Raw genomic sequence first — 14548 nt, forward strand, 5'->3', positions numbered from 1 at the left:
AAAAGGCGGGAGCCGGGACGTTTAATCCCATTTAAGTTATGTAAATCCGCCGTACAGACCAATAATTCGAAGTTTCCAAGAATGCATGGAACGTGTAGATCGAGTTCCCGCGGTAAAAAGACAAGTTCAGATTCATCTTTAGTACACCTTTAAAGGATGTGCTGTTAATTAATGAAAGCCTGGCATGCTAACCAGCCCTGAACATAAAGAAACGGGATACTAGCAAATGATTTCTTGCTCCATCTTCGAATGTAATTGAAAAGTGACTCCGGCCTGCCCCACTCAATAGATATATACAAAAATACTTGGCTCTAATTACAGCCATGTTTAAGGGCATATACGAAGCTTGAACTTTCCGCTTCACTGAGCCTAAGGAAAATTGTTTTTAGGAAAGGAAAAGGCGTAGTAACTGCCTCACTTCTCGGTGGACACGTTAACCGCGTCGTGAGGAAAGCTGTCAAGGAAGGGAGTGAACGAAGAGGGGCAGCAGTGGATGTCTCCGGAATTATTTCGTCCGCCTAGGGATCTTTAACGTGCACTGAAATCGCACAGCAAGCGGGTTCCCTTGCATGCTAAGCGCGGCCGTCGCGGCCTGGATTGAATCCGGGTACTCTGATTCAGCTAAATCTCTTACTTGGGCTAGTTGTTTTACGGGTTCCGACATGGTAACTAGCCCTGAAAAAAGACACGGACACAGAAAAGTGTGAGACGACACACGCCACACAGGACTTGAGTGTGTCCTTTCACATCTTTCTGTGTCCGTTTTTTAGCGCTAGTAACCATGTCGTCCTCTGGTTCAGCGTCCGAGCGCCCAGGGACGCAGCCCCCTAGAGGTCTGCGAGGCGACCCTGCATAGCTGCTCCGATCTCGGGGCCCAACAGACACTCAATGCGCGAGCCAAAGCAGCGGTATCGTCCTATGACGTCCCGGACTGAGTATGTCACCTAGTCTATAGGGCCCCTTCGGGGCTCGTACGCTCTCTTTTCCGTAATAAAGTTGTTAGTCTGCGTTTGTCCCGTGTGGTTCTCTTTCTCTTGTCCCGTTCTTTTTGCGCAGTTTTATTTGTTTTCATAATAAAGTTTATATCGCCACCACCACCCACCGTAATGAATGAGTATAAGGAACGGCACATGCAGGTTCACCTACCGCAACTAGCCAGCCGTATCGCTCGCCACACGATCCGCCGCAGCCCAGCATGGCGATCAAGAGCAGTAGAGAACCGGAAACGACGTAGAAGCCCGCGACTTCCGCCGGCGGCCGGCCGCTCTCGTCATCCAGCACGGCTTGCGACAACTCCAGGTCGGGCCTCAGCAGAGCCAGCAGGCCAGCCGACAACAGCAGCGCCCCCACCGCCTGCGCGGAAGAAGCACAACGTCGCGCTCCCTTAGTTTGCTTCTACAGAGGTATCTTCGTTGCTCATTCCAGGTCGTAATGCTTCCACGGGATAGAGGTGGCTCGAACTGCGCGAGAACTTCGATCACCTTATTGATAGTGTGAATACGTATGATCTGTTGTCAAGTATCCTTAACGAAAGCGCGCCTGATTATTCTGTCGATTCAAATCTAAGGTTGGGTTGCCCACTACAGGGCAAAGGCCTCTTCCATGTCTCTCCAATTAACCCTCTCCTTCGCCAGCTGCGGCCGCCGTATCCCCGCAAACTTCTTAATCTTATCCAGCCACCTAACTATCTGCAGCCACCTGCTGCGCTTGACTTCTTTTGGAATCAACTCCGTAAACCCTTAAGGACCAGCGATTATCTTGCCTTCGAATTCCTGCCCAAGCCCATTTCTTCCTCTTGATTTCGAATAGGATGTCATTAACCCGCGTTCGTTCCCTCACCCACTTCGCTCGCTTCCGATCTCTTAACGTTACACCTATCATTTTTCTTTCCATAGCTAGTTGCGTTGTTTTTAACTTAAGCTGAACCCTCTTTGTTAGCCTCCACGTTTCTACCCCATAGGTGAGTACCGGTAAGATAGAGCTGTTGTACACTTTTGTCTTGAGGGATACTGGCAAACTGCCACTCATGATCAGAGAGAACCTACCATATGCGATCCACTCCATTACTATTGTTCTAGTTATTTCCCTCTCATGATCTGGATCTGCGGTCACTACCTGCCCTAAGTAGACATGTTCTCTTACTACTTCCAGCACCTCGCCACCGATTGCGAACTGCTGTTCTCTTGCGAGACTGTTGAGTACTTCATAATTCGCAAGAAAGGAGACGTCAACGACTTGACGAATTACAGACCGATCATCTTACTGTCTGTGGCCTATAAGGTATTTACTGAGGTAATCGCTAATAGGGTTAGGACAACCTTAGACTTCAATCAACCAAATGATCAGTTCCTGTGTGTTCGTTCTTTTTCTGTATTTTGGTAGCGCTCACCAATACCTGCAAAAATGTATTTCCCACTGGCCCCAGTAGCAGCTCTTTTGTCAAATGATCAGGCAGGCTTTCGTAAATGATACTCGACAATAGACCACATTCACGCTGTCAATCAGGTGATGCAGGAATGCGCAGAATGTAACCAGCCCCTATATATAGCGTTCATTGATTACGAGAAAGCATTCGACTGAGCAGAAACCTCAGCAGTCATGCAGGCATTGCGGAATCAGGGTGTAGAAGAGTGCTATGTGAAAATATTGGAAGATATTTATAACGATTGCACAGCTACCATAGTTCTCCATAAAGTCAGCAATAAAATGCCAATGAGAAAAGGTCTCAGGCAGAGAGACACGATCTTGCCTGTGCTATTCACCGCCTGTTTAAAGAAGGTATTCCGGAGCCTGAAATGGGAACAGTTGGGGATAAGAGTTAATGGAGATTACTTGAGTAATCTGCGATTCGCTGATGACATTTCCTTGCTAAGTCACTCAGGACATGAATTGCAAAGCATTATCAATGAGTTAGACAGGCAGAGCAGAACGGTGGGGCTAAAAATCAACATGAAGAAAACCAAAGTAATATTTAACAGTCTAGCGATTAACTTAGTAAATACCTTATAGGCAACGCAGAGCAGGCTAACTGGTTTGTAATTTTTTTTTATGGATGAAGACAATATTCGCCTGCTTCTAAGCTTCTGATGCACTCGAGGTCATAAGGAATTGCGTATACACGGTTGGCTAGTTTTTCTAGCACAATCTCTCCTCCATCCTTCAAGAGATCTGCTGTTACCTGATCCTCAGCAGCTGCTTTGCCTCGCCGTATTGCTCCTAAGGCTCTCTTTACTTTCTCTTTCGTTACTGGCAGGATGTCCCATTGCTGTGCGCTCCCCTTGCTGTCTCTCAGTAACGTCCTGATTGCATTTTCTACCGTATAAATTTGTGTAGAACTCTTCGGCTATTTTAACTGTCATATCCATACTGCTTTGACATTGGCCTCTTTGTCTCTTAACACATACATCTTGATTCTTGCCTAGTAAAACACGTAATGCAAAGCGATATGCAGCGTCCGGGGAGTCGCACGCAGGAATTACTAGGGAAAGCCATTTAAGGAGGTGAACTGATGTATTTATGTTCTGCACATCTTATTAGTCGGCGTCATTATGCTACGGCATCTCGATCTGCGGGCAAGCTTTGGATATTTTTAATGTTACAGCATTTAGGCTGTCGGCTTGCAAAAGCACCGTGTTTCCCCGTAATTAAATTTCCTGATTGGTCGAGATGGTCGCGACATGAGCGCCGTCAAATTTGAAAATCTGAAGCTCGAATGCTTCAATACCTTCCATTAGAAAATCATATGGGATTATACTAACCCAACCTATTTATTCACATTAATTCACCCACTAATCTCGAATTATTCACCTTAACCTCCCCACTAGTCCCAATAACTCACCCTAACATTATGTACAGCGCGAAAAACTAAGACAGGGGAAGAAACACGCAAACAAACAAGCGCTGACTATCAACTGAAATTTTATTAGGAAACTCGTGGTTATAAAGGCTTCAACCCTGCACGCGCAGGCGCACAAAGCCTGAAACAACAAAACAACAAAAACAGCAAAACCGAAACAGCAAACCAAACCACACGTGTGCATTAGCCTCATTTCACTGCCGCAGTACTATCAATATATTCCAGTTCTACCTGGTGTAACGCCACCGAAGGTTTTGCAACGCATGGAATGCGCGATGTGGCGATCAGATACGCCTCTACTATTTCCCGGCACTTCTGATCCCTGTGCCTGAACACAACGTCAGCACGCCCCAAGTCAGGAGTACACACGCTGTCATTTTCCTTACTGCAGTCACGGCAGTGCAGAGCGAGATTAGAAGAAGCGGCAGACGTCCCCAGCGACCTCTCGTGTTCTCTCAGGCGAACGTTGAGGCACCTTCCAGTCTGCCCATAATAAATTTTCCCACATGATACGGGTATTCTGTACACAACTCACCCTAGTTGAATTTCTAGGGTGGACCTACTTCCAAAATTTTAAAGGGACCTTTGGAACTTTGGGGGGTGAGCCATTAACTTCCAAATGCTATCATATTTGCACCTTTAAGAATGTGATTGAGGCCCTATAGTTTTTAGGTTCTTTTGTTCGGTTAACCTCCCTGCCTTTACTTATATTCCTCCTCCTCCTCCTCCTCCTTTGTTATGAGATTTGGCCTCTTATTACTACCGAGAGTTGCATAAGTGTTTCGGTTCGAAGCCGTAGGAGCAGAGCTGTCGTGGAAGCGCGCATTCGGCATTGAGTCCTGTTTATAAGTTACAATGGTGCGGACTGAGCGGCCCAGAGCTTGTCACGATGTTTTACGACACCAACGGGAGCACATGCGTGTCTGTGGGTGAGAAATATAGTGTGAAAGGCGAAATTCGCAAGGTGTACCGAGTGACACCGGGAGCCAACTGAGAGTTGAGTTTTCGAGTGAATCTGTGCCAAGTAATTTGCGATTCGCTGATTAACTGCAACGCAAGGTCAATCACCTAGACAGGTAAAGCAGAACGGTGGGTCTAAAAATTAATACTCAGAAAAGCACAGCAAGGTCTAACAGTCCCGGAAGGGAACAACAGTTTATGGCTAGTAGCGACCGCAGATCCGGACCATGAGAGTGAAATAACTAGAAGAATAATAACGATATGGAGCACACTTGGCAGGTACATTTAGATCATGAGTGTCAGTTTACCGGTATGCCTTAAGGGAAAAGTTTATAACAGATATATCTTAGTGTTACCTATGGGGTAGAAACATGGACGCTAACGAAAAGACCTGAACTTAAATTGAGGAAGTGCAGCGAGCTATGGAAAGGGAAATAATACGGCAACTTAAGAGACAGGAGCAGAGCAGAGTGGGTTATGCGCCTTTCGTTACATACATGTTCCTTTTTTTTCAGTAGGAGCAAGGAACACCTGAAATCAACAACTGTGCATATCTATCAGCGCTAGCGTTGCTCTGGTGTTGTGGCAGATCTTTTTAACCATATTTGACAATTCGCTCAAAGGCTTCCTTCAAGGCAAGCGTGTGTGCAGAGTTTTTAGGTATATTGACCAATTTTGACACTTTTAGATATTTTAGGAAATGATTCCTAGCCTGTGGCCCCATGCAATGTTTTAAGCGCATTTAAAGCCTTGTCATAAAATCTCAACTTCACCCGTAATCTTCATAGCCATAATTCCATGAGTTTCCTTAAGCTTAAACAAACATTCCATGACGATGATCATTAAGAGTGGATATTTTTACGTAGAAGCAAGGAGGCGCTGTTGCCTTGCAGGTCTGCACACTGGAAGCTGGTGAAAAGAAGAATTAAATAAATTGTGTGTGCAATGCACTGGAAAAAAGCTCTGATAACCAGGTCCAACGTTTGGAAGCTGCGAGGTCCCCTAGAGCCCTTTTGAAAGTGATGTCGGAACCTCTGCTTAGGAGGACAAAGAAAGAGAATACGAAGCTGGTTGGCGGTGTAGCAGCTGAATGACGGAAATTTGAAACTACGCCTTACGTGTACAGGGCAAGAAAGTAGCGGTCAAGCAGGGTATCAACGTTGTGTTTCCTGCACTCTACAAGCTCTCGGGCTTGTGCTCACGTATCTCCCGACGGGAGTCAAGGCATCCTGCGTGTATGACGCCGCATGAGAACTTTCTCACCGTATGTGTCACATGCGTAGTGTTTAAGTTTCGCCTCCCATGCGGAAAAGGTTATATCAGCCATGTAGGTGACCGGCTATGCGAAAACCGCACTTCTTTGGTTTCTGATGACGGAACAGAGTTGCCTGTTCAGCGATGTAAGCGTTCTTGGCAGAGGTAAAGAAGAGCGTGAAATTCTAGAAGCTTAGAGATCAGGATTCATGGCGAAGACTGCATTAGCACAACGTCTGTCTGCTTTCTCTATTGAGAATTCGGCTTTTTACAATCACTGGTAGCAGATTTGGTGCCTTTTTTCCCTTCGTTATCTTCCGGTGTATGGTGTTGGTTGTGCAGCGTGTGGGGATTGAGCTTCTTGAGCTACCCGAGTGCGCGACTGCTTCTGCCGTTTCGTTCGTTAGAGAGACCTCCCGCCCGGTGGGTTGTAAGCGAGCGGGCAGCCGCGCTGTTTGTCCTCCCTTGCAAGGGAAGCTCTTTCGAGCAGGGTGTCGAACCGGAACCGAACCTGAACCCGAAACCGGAACCGAACATGAATTTTTGCCCGGAACCGGAACCGAACCAAACCCATTATTTTTTCGCCATCTTGGAACTGAACCCGAACCGGAACGATTCAAAGGAACCGTACCGAACCGGTTCGGGACTCGGTTCAGCCCCGCTTTTTTTGCACACATTTCTTTTTTTCAGACAAAATGAGGCAGTCTAGAGCGTAGGTTTGCCCATCCGAAGCTGTCTGCGCTAGAAAGTGCGAAAATGGCACCTGGTATATGGGACAACAAAATTGAATGAAGTCTAGTGTCTGGGAAGAAGCCTAATTGACGTTTCTGTTATGCACTACAGCGCCAATTCTAAAGCATTGTACGTCAGGTTTATGTGAAATCTTGAGTTACTACTTCTCCCCCTTTACATGTTTGCGTATGGTTTTAATGAAATGGTTAGCACTGATCTACATATTTAAAAGACATTGGACATCTCGATAAGCTTTAAATTCACTTGCACGTTACCTTCATGCATTCTTCATGCAGTGAACTTCGTCAGCCCATTTGACGGACTATGCACTCCATCATTCCATATGGGTTACATCAATACTCGCCATTGCATCCTTAGTAGCCATTTCATGGCCGCATTTTATGTTCGTTTTTTTTTTACCTCTTCCACACTTGTCTCCTTCTGTCTTTATCTCCCAAATTCCCCTCCCTACGCCGAGTAGCATGCCAGCGATTTTTAAACGCCGGCTAAATTCTCTGCTCTTCATTAAAGAGTCTCTCTCTCTCTCTCTTTAGCACTGATCTAACGCAATAAAGGATTATAGACACCAAATTTTTCCTTGCGTGTTTTCTACTTTCAAACGATGCTTTCTACATTGGGGTATATGGAGCACCCCGTGGTATTCACCTAAGACCAAGAAATAAATTATATATGAATTTCTTCTTGACGCTCTTTTGGTTTCATCAACAGAGGGATGGCTGTGACGTGTAGTTGAAATCAGGTTACATGAGGCATGAAGAAAAAAAACGGCAATATGACTGCTAACATGTAATTAGTTGTAATTCTAGCCTACGAAGCAGGCTAGTTTAAGTGCAGTGAAAACAACGTATCAGAGTTTATATCACAGTTTTTCCGCTCCTCACGAGACCTAAAGTTCAACTACATGTTAGCGCATCGTTCGGTTGATGAAACCGAAAGAGCATGAGAGAAGAAATTCTTTTCTACATTATTCAGCGGCCGTAGGCGAATATGATACGGTGATCCAGGTTTTCTATTATCTAGGGCATCATTTGAAAGAAGAAAACGTGCAATGAAATTAGTTGTGCATAGTACTTTACACACCGATTGAGAATATCTTCCCTTTCTTCGCACTATTTACACAAATACATAAAACATTAGCGCAACGACCCAACAACGTTGTAGCGGTGGTTTTTGAGGAAAGGAAATGGTGCAGTAACAGCCTCACTATACTCGACAATACCGTGTTCATACTATCAATCATTTCATAGAGAAATGCGCAGAATATAACCGACAAATATATATTATAGCCTTCATTGATTCGAGAAAGCATTTGACTCAGTGGAAACCTCAGCTGTCATACAGGCATTGCGCAATAATGGTATAGAAGAGTGTTATGTGCAAATATTGGAAGATATTTATAACGATTGCACAGCTACCATAGTTCTCCATAAAGTCAGCAATAAAATTCCAATAAGGAAAGGTGTCAGGCAGGGACACGCGACCTCGCCAATGCCACTCACCGCCTATTTACAGGAGGTATTCCGGGGGCTGAAATGGGAACAGCTGGGGATAAGAGTTAATGGAGAATATCTAAGTAATCTGCGATTCGCTGATGACATTGCCTTGCTAAGTCACTCAGGACATGAACTGCAATGCGTGATCAATGAGTTACACAGGCAGAGCAGAACGGGAGGTCTCAGAATTAACATGCAAAAAACCAAAGTAATGTTCAATAGTCTCGGAAGGAAACAGCAGCTTACAATTGGTAACGAGGTGTAAGTGCTAACGGAATACGTCTATACTTAAGGCAGCCACCGCAGATCCATGTCACGAGAGCGAAGTAACAAGAAGATTAACACTCGGTGGAACGCATTTGGCAGGTTCTCTCCGATCATGAATGGCAGTTTACCAATATCCCTCAAGAAAAAAAGTATACACAGCTGTATGTTACCGGCACTCACCTATGGGGCAGAAACGTAGAGGCTAACAAAGAGGGTTCAGCTTAAATTAAGGACAACGCAGCGAGCTATGGACAGAATAATGATAGGTGTAACGTTACGAGATCGGATGCGGGTGGAGTGGGGGAGGAAACGAACGCGGGTTAATGACATTCTGGTCGAAATCAAGAGGAAGAAATGGGCTTGGGCAGGGCATGTAATGCGGAGGCAAGATAACCGATGGTCCTTAAGAATAACAGAGTGGATTCCAAGAAACGGCAAGCGTAGCAGGGGGCGGCAGAAAGTTAGTAACAACAATCCGCCTTACAGGTGGGCGATGGAGGGTGGAGGGACGGTGAAGGTTGCTGAAAGTGCATTTTTACCAGTGAGTGCCCGGATGTGCGCTCACCGGGGTGTGGTGTGCATCAAGGGTGGAGGCTGCATGCACGTACGCACGCGCACGCCCCTCTCCCACGCCCTCTTCCCCTTTCACGCGCAAAGAGCGGTTACTTTTGGGAAAGGAGGCTATACTGGGGACGCAGTAAAAAGAACTAAAATGGTATCCACACTCCGAGTTGGATTCGTACCAATGGCGGCGCCACAGAACAGCTCCGTTTAGAGATGCTTTAGGATACGCGGCCATCTCCGAGGCTTCTTGTTATCTTTGTTGCAAGGAATATTAGGAACCTTTTTGATACTCCTCGTGCCTTGCTTGATCTGGTCAAGTTTTGAGGTCTCGGTATAAGTCCTACGTCGCCATGACTCCCTTAATCCGCCCGCAAATCAAAATACCGGAACCAGAGAAGAAGTTGAACTTGCGGAGCATATTTCTCCTGCGGTAAAGAGCACTGTTCTCTGAACATTGACATCGTTGAACGCGGAAGTTCTGCGTGTTCATCCATCATGCGGGTTTTCCAAACGATAAGTGGTCCTATTAACACGAAGAGTTCGCATTAAATTCCGGAGTCTTTCATCGCAGACAGATATGTTATCGTGAAGTGCATGATCTCAATGTCTTTTTTAAGAGACAGCTGAAATATATCCCCCTCCAAAAAAAAACACAGCGTCAAGACAAAACAAAAAACATTTTGTTGACCAATATTATTCGTCACTCGCACAGGCAGCAGTTCCCTGACCACGGCACAAACGCCTCCTTGGCGCGAAGGTACGGCCTAACGCGTGATGTCCATGTTTGAAGCGTGAAAAAGGTTTTTCCGGCCGTTTGAAACTACAGTCGAGCCCATTTATAACGAACCTGACGGTGACGCGAATGCCATTCGTTATATCCGATGTTCGTTGTAAGTTGACTGTCCGTATAACAGCCAAAAATACTGAGGCCACTAAAAGTGGCGTTTATTTCTCATAAAACTGCGTTATGCGCACCTTCTTGTGAAAAGCAGAGCCTGCAGCGGCTCTTTCCATGAGGCAAGATAGGGCGGTCATTTAATCCTCGTCAAGACCCTTGCTGCCAACTATCAAGTTTAGAGACGGGGTATAACTAATCGTGGTGGAAGTGACCACGGCAGATGGTGGCACGTCGGCCACATAAATAAGATACCTAGCTGTACGGGAGTACTTGTAGTTTGCGTTGAACGTCTTCGCCAGAGCACGCGCTTCTGCGTTGTTGTGGTTCGCAGGAACGAGTTATCCGAGGAAACATCTGGCCAGCTATGGGTCAACGAAGCGTTTTCACAAATCTACATGCGTCTAGTCACGCGTGTTTCGAGCTTCTTGTTCCCCTCCTGGACTCATGCAGCGACGAAAGTAGCGCAGCGTTTGTGGCACTGAGTGCATCAGTTGCTTGGTTGTTGGTTGTATTGGGGTTTAACATGTAACAAGTGAAGGCGGGCTAGTTGGTGGTTGACAATGGAGTGCATATTGCAACCGCGCAAAACAACGAGGGACGAAGAGAGGAAAGCACAGGACAAGACGCGGAACTTCAACTAAGGTTTACTATAGGAAAACCACATTTATACAGGAATCGTAATCACACCTGATGAACAGCCGATACCATCAAATAACACAGGCACGTGGGCGCGCGTGGCACAAGTTAGCATCTAGATAGTTAAATTCTTTCTTGGATAAAGATACGGAAGTGGAGCTGATGCAACGGTCATTTTCTTTTTTTATGCAGTAGGCTTCGAAAATTTCCCTGCTAAGCTGGGTCGTCAATCTTTTCAAGACAGTTGTGTCGCGGAACCTAGGCGTGCAGTTACTACAATGGCGACAATGTTTTGCCAGTTCCCCGCCCCCCGCCAATGATTCAACAGCGGCGCGATGCTCTTGAAGCCTGACATTCAGGCAACGTCCTGTTTGCCCTATGTAGCGATTCCCACATGTGAGGGGTATTTTGTACACCACCCCAGTTTTGCAGGGTACAAACCTGTCTACGTGCTTAGTGCGGCGCTCATTCTTTTTGCCACTTCCCTGCACCATATCGCACATGTCCGAAAGCTTTTTGGGCGCCGTGAAAACCACCGGGACATCACATTTCATGGCCACTTTTTTGAGGCGATGGGAGATCTGGTGGAAGTATGGCATTGCCACGGGTCTCCGGCGTTGCGGTTCTTCACTAGGGCTGTGCTTCGGTGGGCAACGAGCTTCCTTAGCAAGGGCTTCTATCACCGAGGTGACCATCTCTCGAGGGAAACCAGCACTACTCAGACGTTGTAGCTGAAATCGCATGCTATTCTGCATTTCATGTGGGCAAGACTTATCAAGAGCAGCGCGCAGGCACTTTTTTTGCAATTCCCCTTTTAATAAGCTTTGAATGAGCTGACTGGTGGTATAACATACCTTTTTTTGAGCTGGGCTGGTACTTCCAACACACCTGGGCTCCACTAGCACTCGTGACAATACATATGTCCAAAAACTGCAAGCATCCCTGCGATGGCAACTCATAGGTGAAGTTCAACCCAAAGGCACACTCACTGAAGATTCTAAGGATTCCGTTCACTACAGTAATTGCTCCTTCCGGAGATACCCCTTTCAAGAAAATGGCATAATCGTCAACATATCTAAAAATCTTAGCCGAGTGGGCTGTGTCGAGGCTAGCAGCGATTCGCTTGTCACAATATGATAAAAAGATGTCACTTAACAACGGGGCAATACATGAACCTATGCACACACCATGCTTCTCAATGAAATTCGTTCCCTAAAAATTAACTATAGTCGCAGAAAGATAAAAACGGAGCATTTCTACAAAGTCATCCACACTCATGCCACATGCATTCTGAAAGGCCACTGAGCCGTAGTCATCTATGGTATTCTTAAGAGCCCTAAGCAGTGTTTAGGTTTGCGGGGTCGCAGCGGAGCACAAGAGATAAACGACCAGCGTGGCAGGCTTCTAGTTCCGGACTGCGCGTGCCGGGCGTGCGCTCCGAGCACGCGCTGTCGTTCTTTATTTTCTTCTGTCGCGGGAACGCCGATCGCAGCGCCTGCGCTTTATGGCGTCGCCGGGCGCTACAGGGCCCCCCGCCTAGACGGAACGTCGAAATATACGCGCCGACGGGGCAGAGATGGAGTAGCCACGGCAGGCAAGCAGGCAGCTGGAGTAACAGTGTCCCCACGGGGTCGCTACAAGGTCCGGTAAGTTCATGTCGGGGGCCGGGAAGAGCTGTCGGGTGGAGTGCACGGGCTCAGGTGGACGAGCCTGGCTGCTGCGCAATGGGCGAATGATGCAGGGTGCCGCGCTGACAAAGCATATTAGGGCAATGGAGGCCATGGTGGGGCCGTCACCGACTGTAGTGCTGCCCGCTGGCACAAGTGTCATTGGTGCTGGACCGTTGCAGCTGATGTCGGCGGGAAGCTGGCACACAGAGTACGCCGTCACAAGCAAGGGAGCGGTCGAAACGGCTCCGTGGACAGATGTGGTCTTTAGCGTGGTGTCGTGTCGCTGCTGTAGCGCCAGCTTCAAGTCGTCCAAATAGGTGGAAATGGCTGGCTTACATGGCTCAGGTGCCCCTGATGTAGGGCGCGAGCAGTGCGGTCCGGCCACTAGGGTTGGCACAGGTGAGACCGACGAGACAACGGTGACAGCTGGGGTGATGACGGAGGAAGTTGCTGGGTTCAATTCCAGGTGCTGGGGTAAAGCGGGAGTGGCCGTCCGGAGCGACTGGCCAGTGCTGATGCGCGTGTGGGCATGGTCGGGCTTGAGAGCAAGCGCTGACACTGGGTCAGGAACTGTTTCAGGCAAAGTGGGGCTGGAGGCGATCGCCGTGCTTGTTACTGCTGTCATCGGGTTGGCTTTCTCATCCTGCTCCTGATGACGAGTAGTGCTCTGCGGACCTTCTGAGGGGCTGGGAGTGTGACAAGCAGGCTTGGTCGTTGTCGAGGGCTCTTTAGCGTCAGCGGGCGACGGCTTCAACCTCACAGAAGAGGCCTGCAGAACTGTTGGCGGTAGTGACGAGGTTGGAGATGCTGGAAGCCTCGGCGCGGCTGCTGCCGCAGAGTCGTCTTTGGCTGCAGGAGGCTCTGGCGACAACGCCACTGAAGCGCAAAGAGGCAGAGCCAGAGACGCGGGTCGGATAGTAGTGGGAGCAGGACGCGAGGCGGAGCTCGTGCGGATCCCACCTGGTGTGGCGTCGAGAGACACAGCCGGGCTGGAGACGCTGGACGGGAGTGGCGGCGAGGCGGCGAGGGGCTGCTGAGGCGGGCCGGGTTCTGATGAAGGCTGCGTGGGCGCGAGCGAGGCCGGTGCAGGGCCAGAGGCTGGCGGCGGCGAAAACGGGTCCGCTGCGTCGTAGAGCGGCGGCGGAACGTAGTAGGCGCCGAAGTACGCCAAGACGGCCGCACGCAGCTCATCGTATGGCCGGCCGCCGAAAGCAGAGTAGGTGAGCCGACGCAGGAGGTCGGCCGGGAGGATGTCACAAAGGACTTCGTGTTTGAACGGCTGGATGGTGATGCCGTTCAGGTACATCGCAGCCTCCAGTTGGGCGAACCACCCGCCGACGCCTGCAGGCCGGAACGCCGGGAGCGGCGGGTCGAAACTTGGGTGCTGCCAGTACGCCATGCTGGAACGCCGCTGGGAAAGAAGGCATGGTTCGCCGGGTCACCACTGTTGAGGTTTGCGGGGTCGCAGCGGAGCACAAGAGAGAAACGACCAGCGTGGCAGGCTTCTAGTTCCGGACTGCGCGTGCCGGGCGTGCGCTCCGAGCACGCGCTGTCGTTCTTTATTTTCTTCTGTCGCGGGAACGCCGATCGCAGCGCCTGCGCTTTATAGCGTCGCCGGGCGCTACAGCAGTTTGTCTTGCGGTATGGAATAAAAAAGGTCAACAACATCAATTGAAAAAGGAAACAACGATTCACCTGTGCTTACATGGTCACTAAGAAATAGGATAAGATCTTCAGAATTCTTAATCAAGAACGGGTCCTCAAAGCTGAGCATGCGTAGGTGTTTCTGAAGAAACTTCGAGATTGCGCCCTGCCACGTATCACGTTCGGATACAATGGCTCGAAAAGGAACATCTTGTTTGTGGGTCTTTGCCGAAAAGAAAATGCTAAGTGCTCCGCTGGACGCACCTTTCACGGTCGAACAGAGCCTCTCGAGATTACATATTTCACACAAATGGATCGCTAGTTTCTTCAACTTAGCGGCGCTAAACTTCGAGAGGGAGAAGTTTTTTGCAACAGCTTCTCTCGCTTTTTGACGATATACTGAATTAGGCAGAACAGCAAAACTACCCTCTTTATCAGAGATCATTAAGGCAAGACCTAAAAAGGGGAATTGCAAAAAACTGCCTGCGCGCTGCTCTTGATAAGTCTTGCCCACATGAAATGCAGAATAGCGTGCGATTTCAGCTACAACGTA

At 48.3% G+C, this 14548-nt stretch overlaps 1 protein-coding gene across 1 annotated transcript in view; it reads right to left on the reverse strand.

The window, feature by feature from the left end:
• LOC149367734 (uncharacterized) overlaps positions 1–14548 on the reverse strand; it is a 55853-nt gene that overhangs the window by 17696 nt on the left and 23609 nt on the right. The window contains exon 2 of the mRNA XM_089557332.1: positions 1147–1353. Coding sequence (XP_089413458.1) covers positions 1147–1353 — 207 coding nt within the window. The remainder of the gene's footprint in view (positions 1–1146; positions 1354–14548) is intronic.

This window comes from Amblyomma mixtum, chromosome 1, assembly GCF_055824585.1.
Source record: "Amblyomma mixtum isolate Tamu chromosome 1, ASM5582458v1, whole genome shotgun sequence".
In the NCBI taxonomy this organism is placed as follows: domain Eukaryota; kingdom Metazoa; phylum Arthropoda; class Arachnida; order Ixodida; family Ixodidae; genus Amblyomma; species Amblyomma mixtum.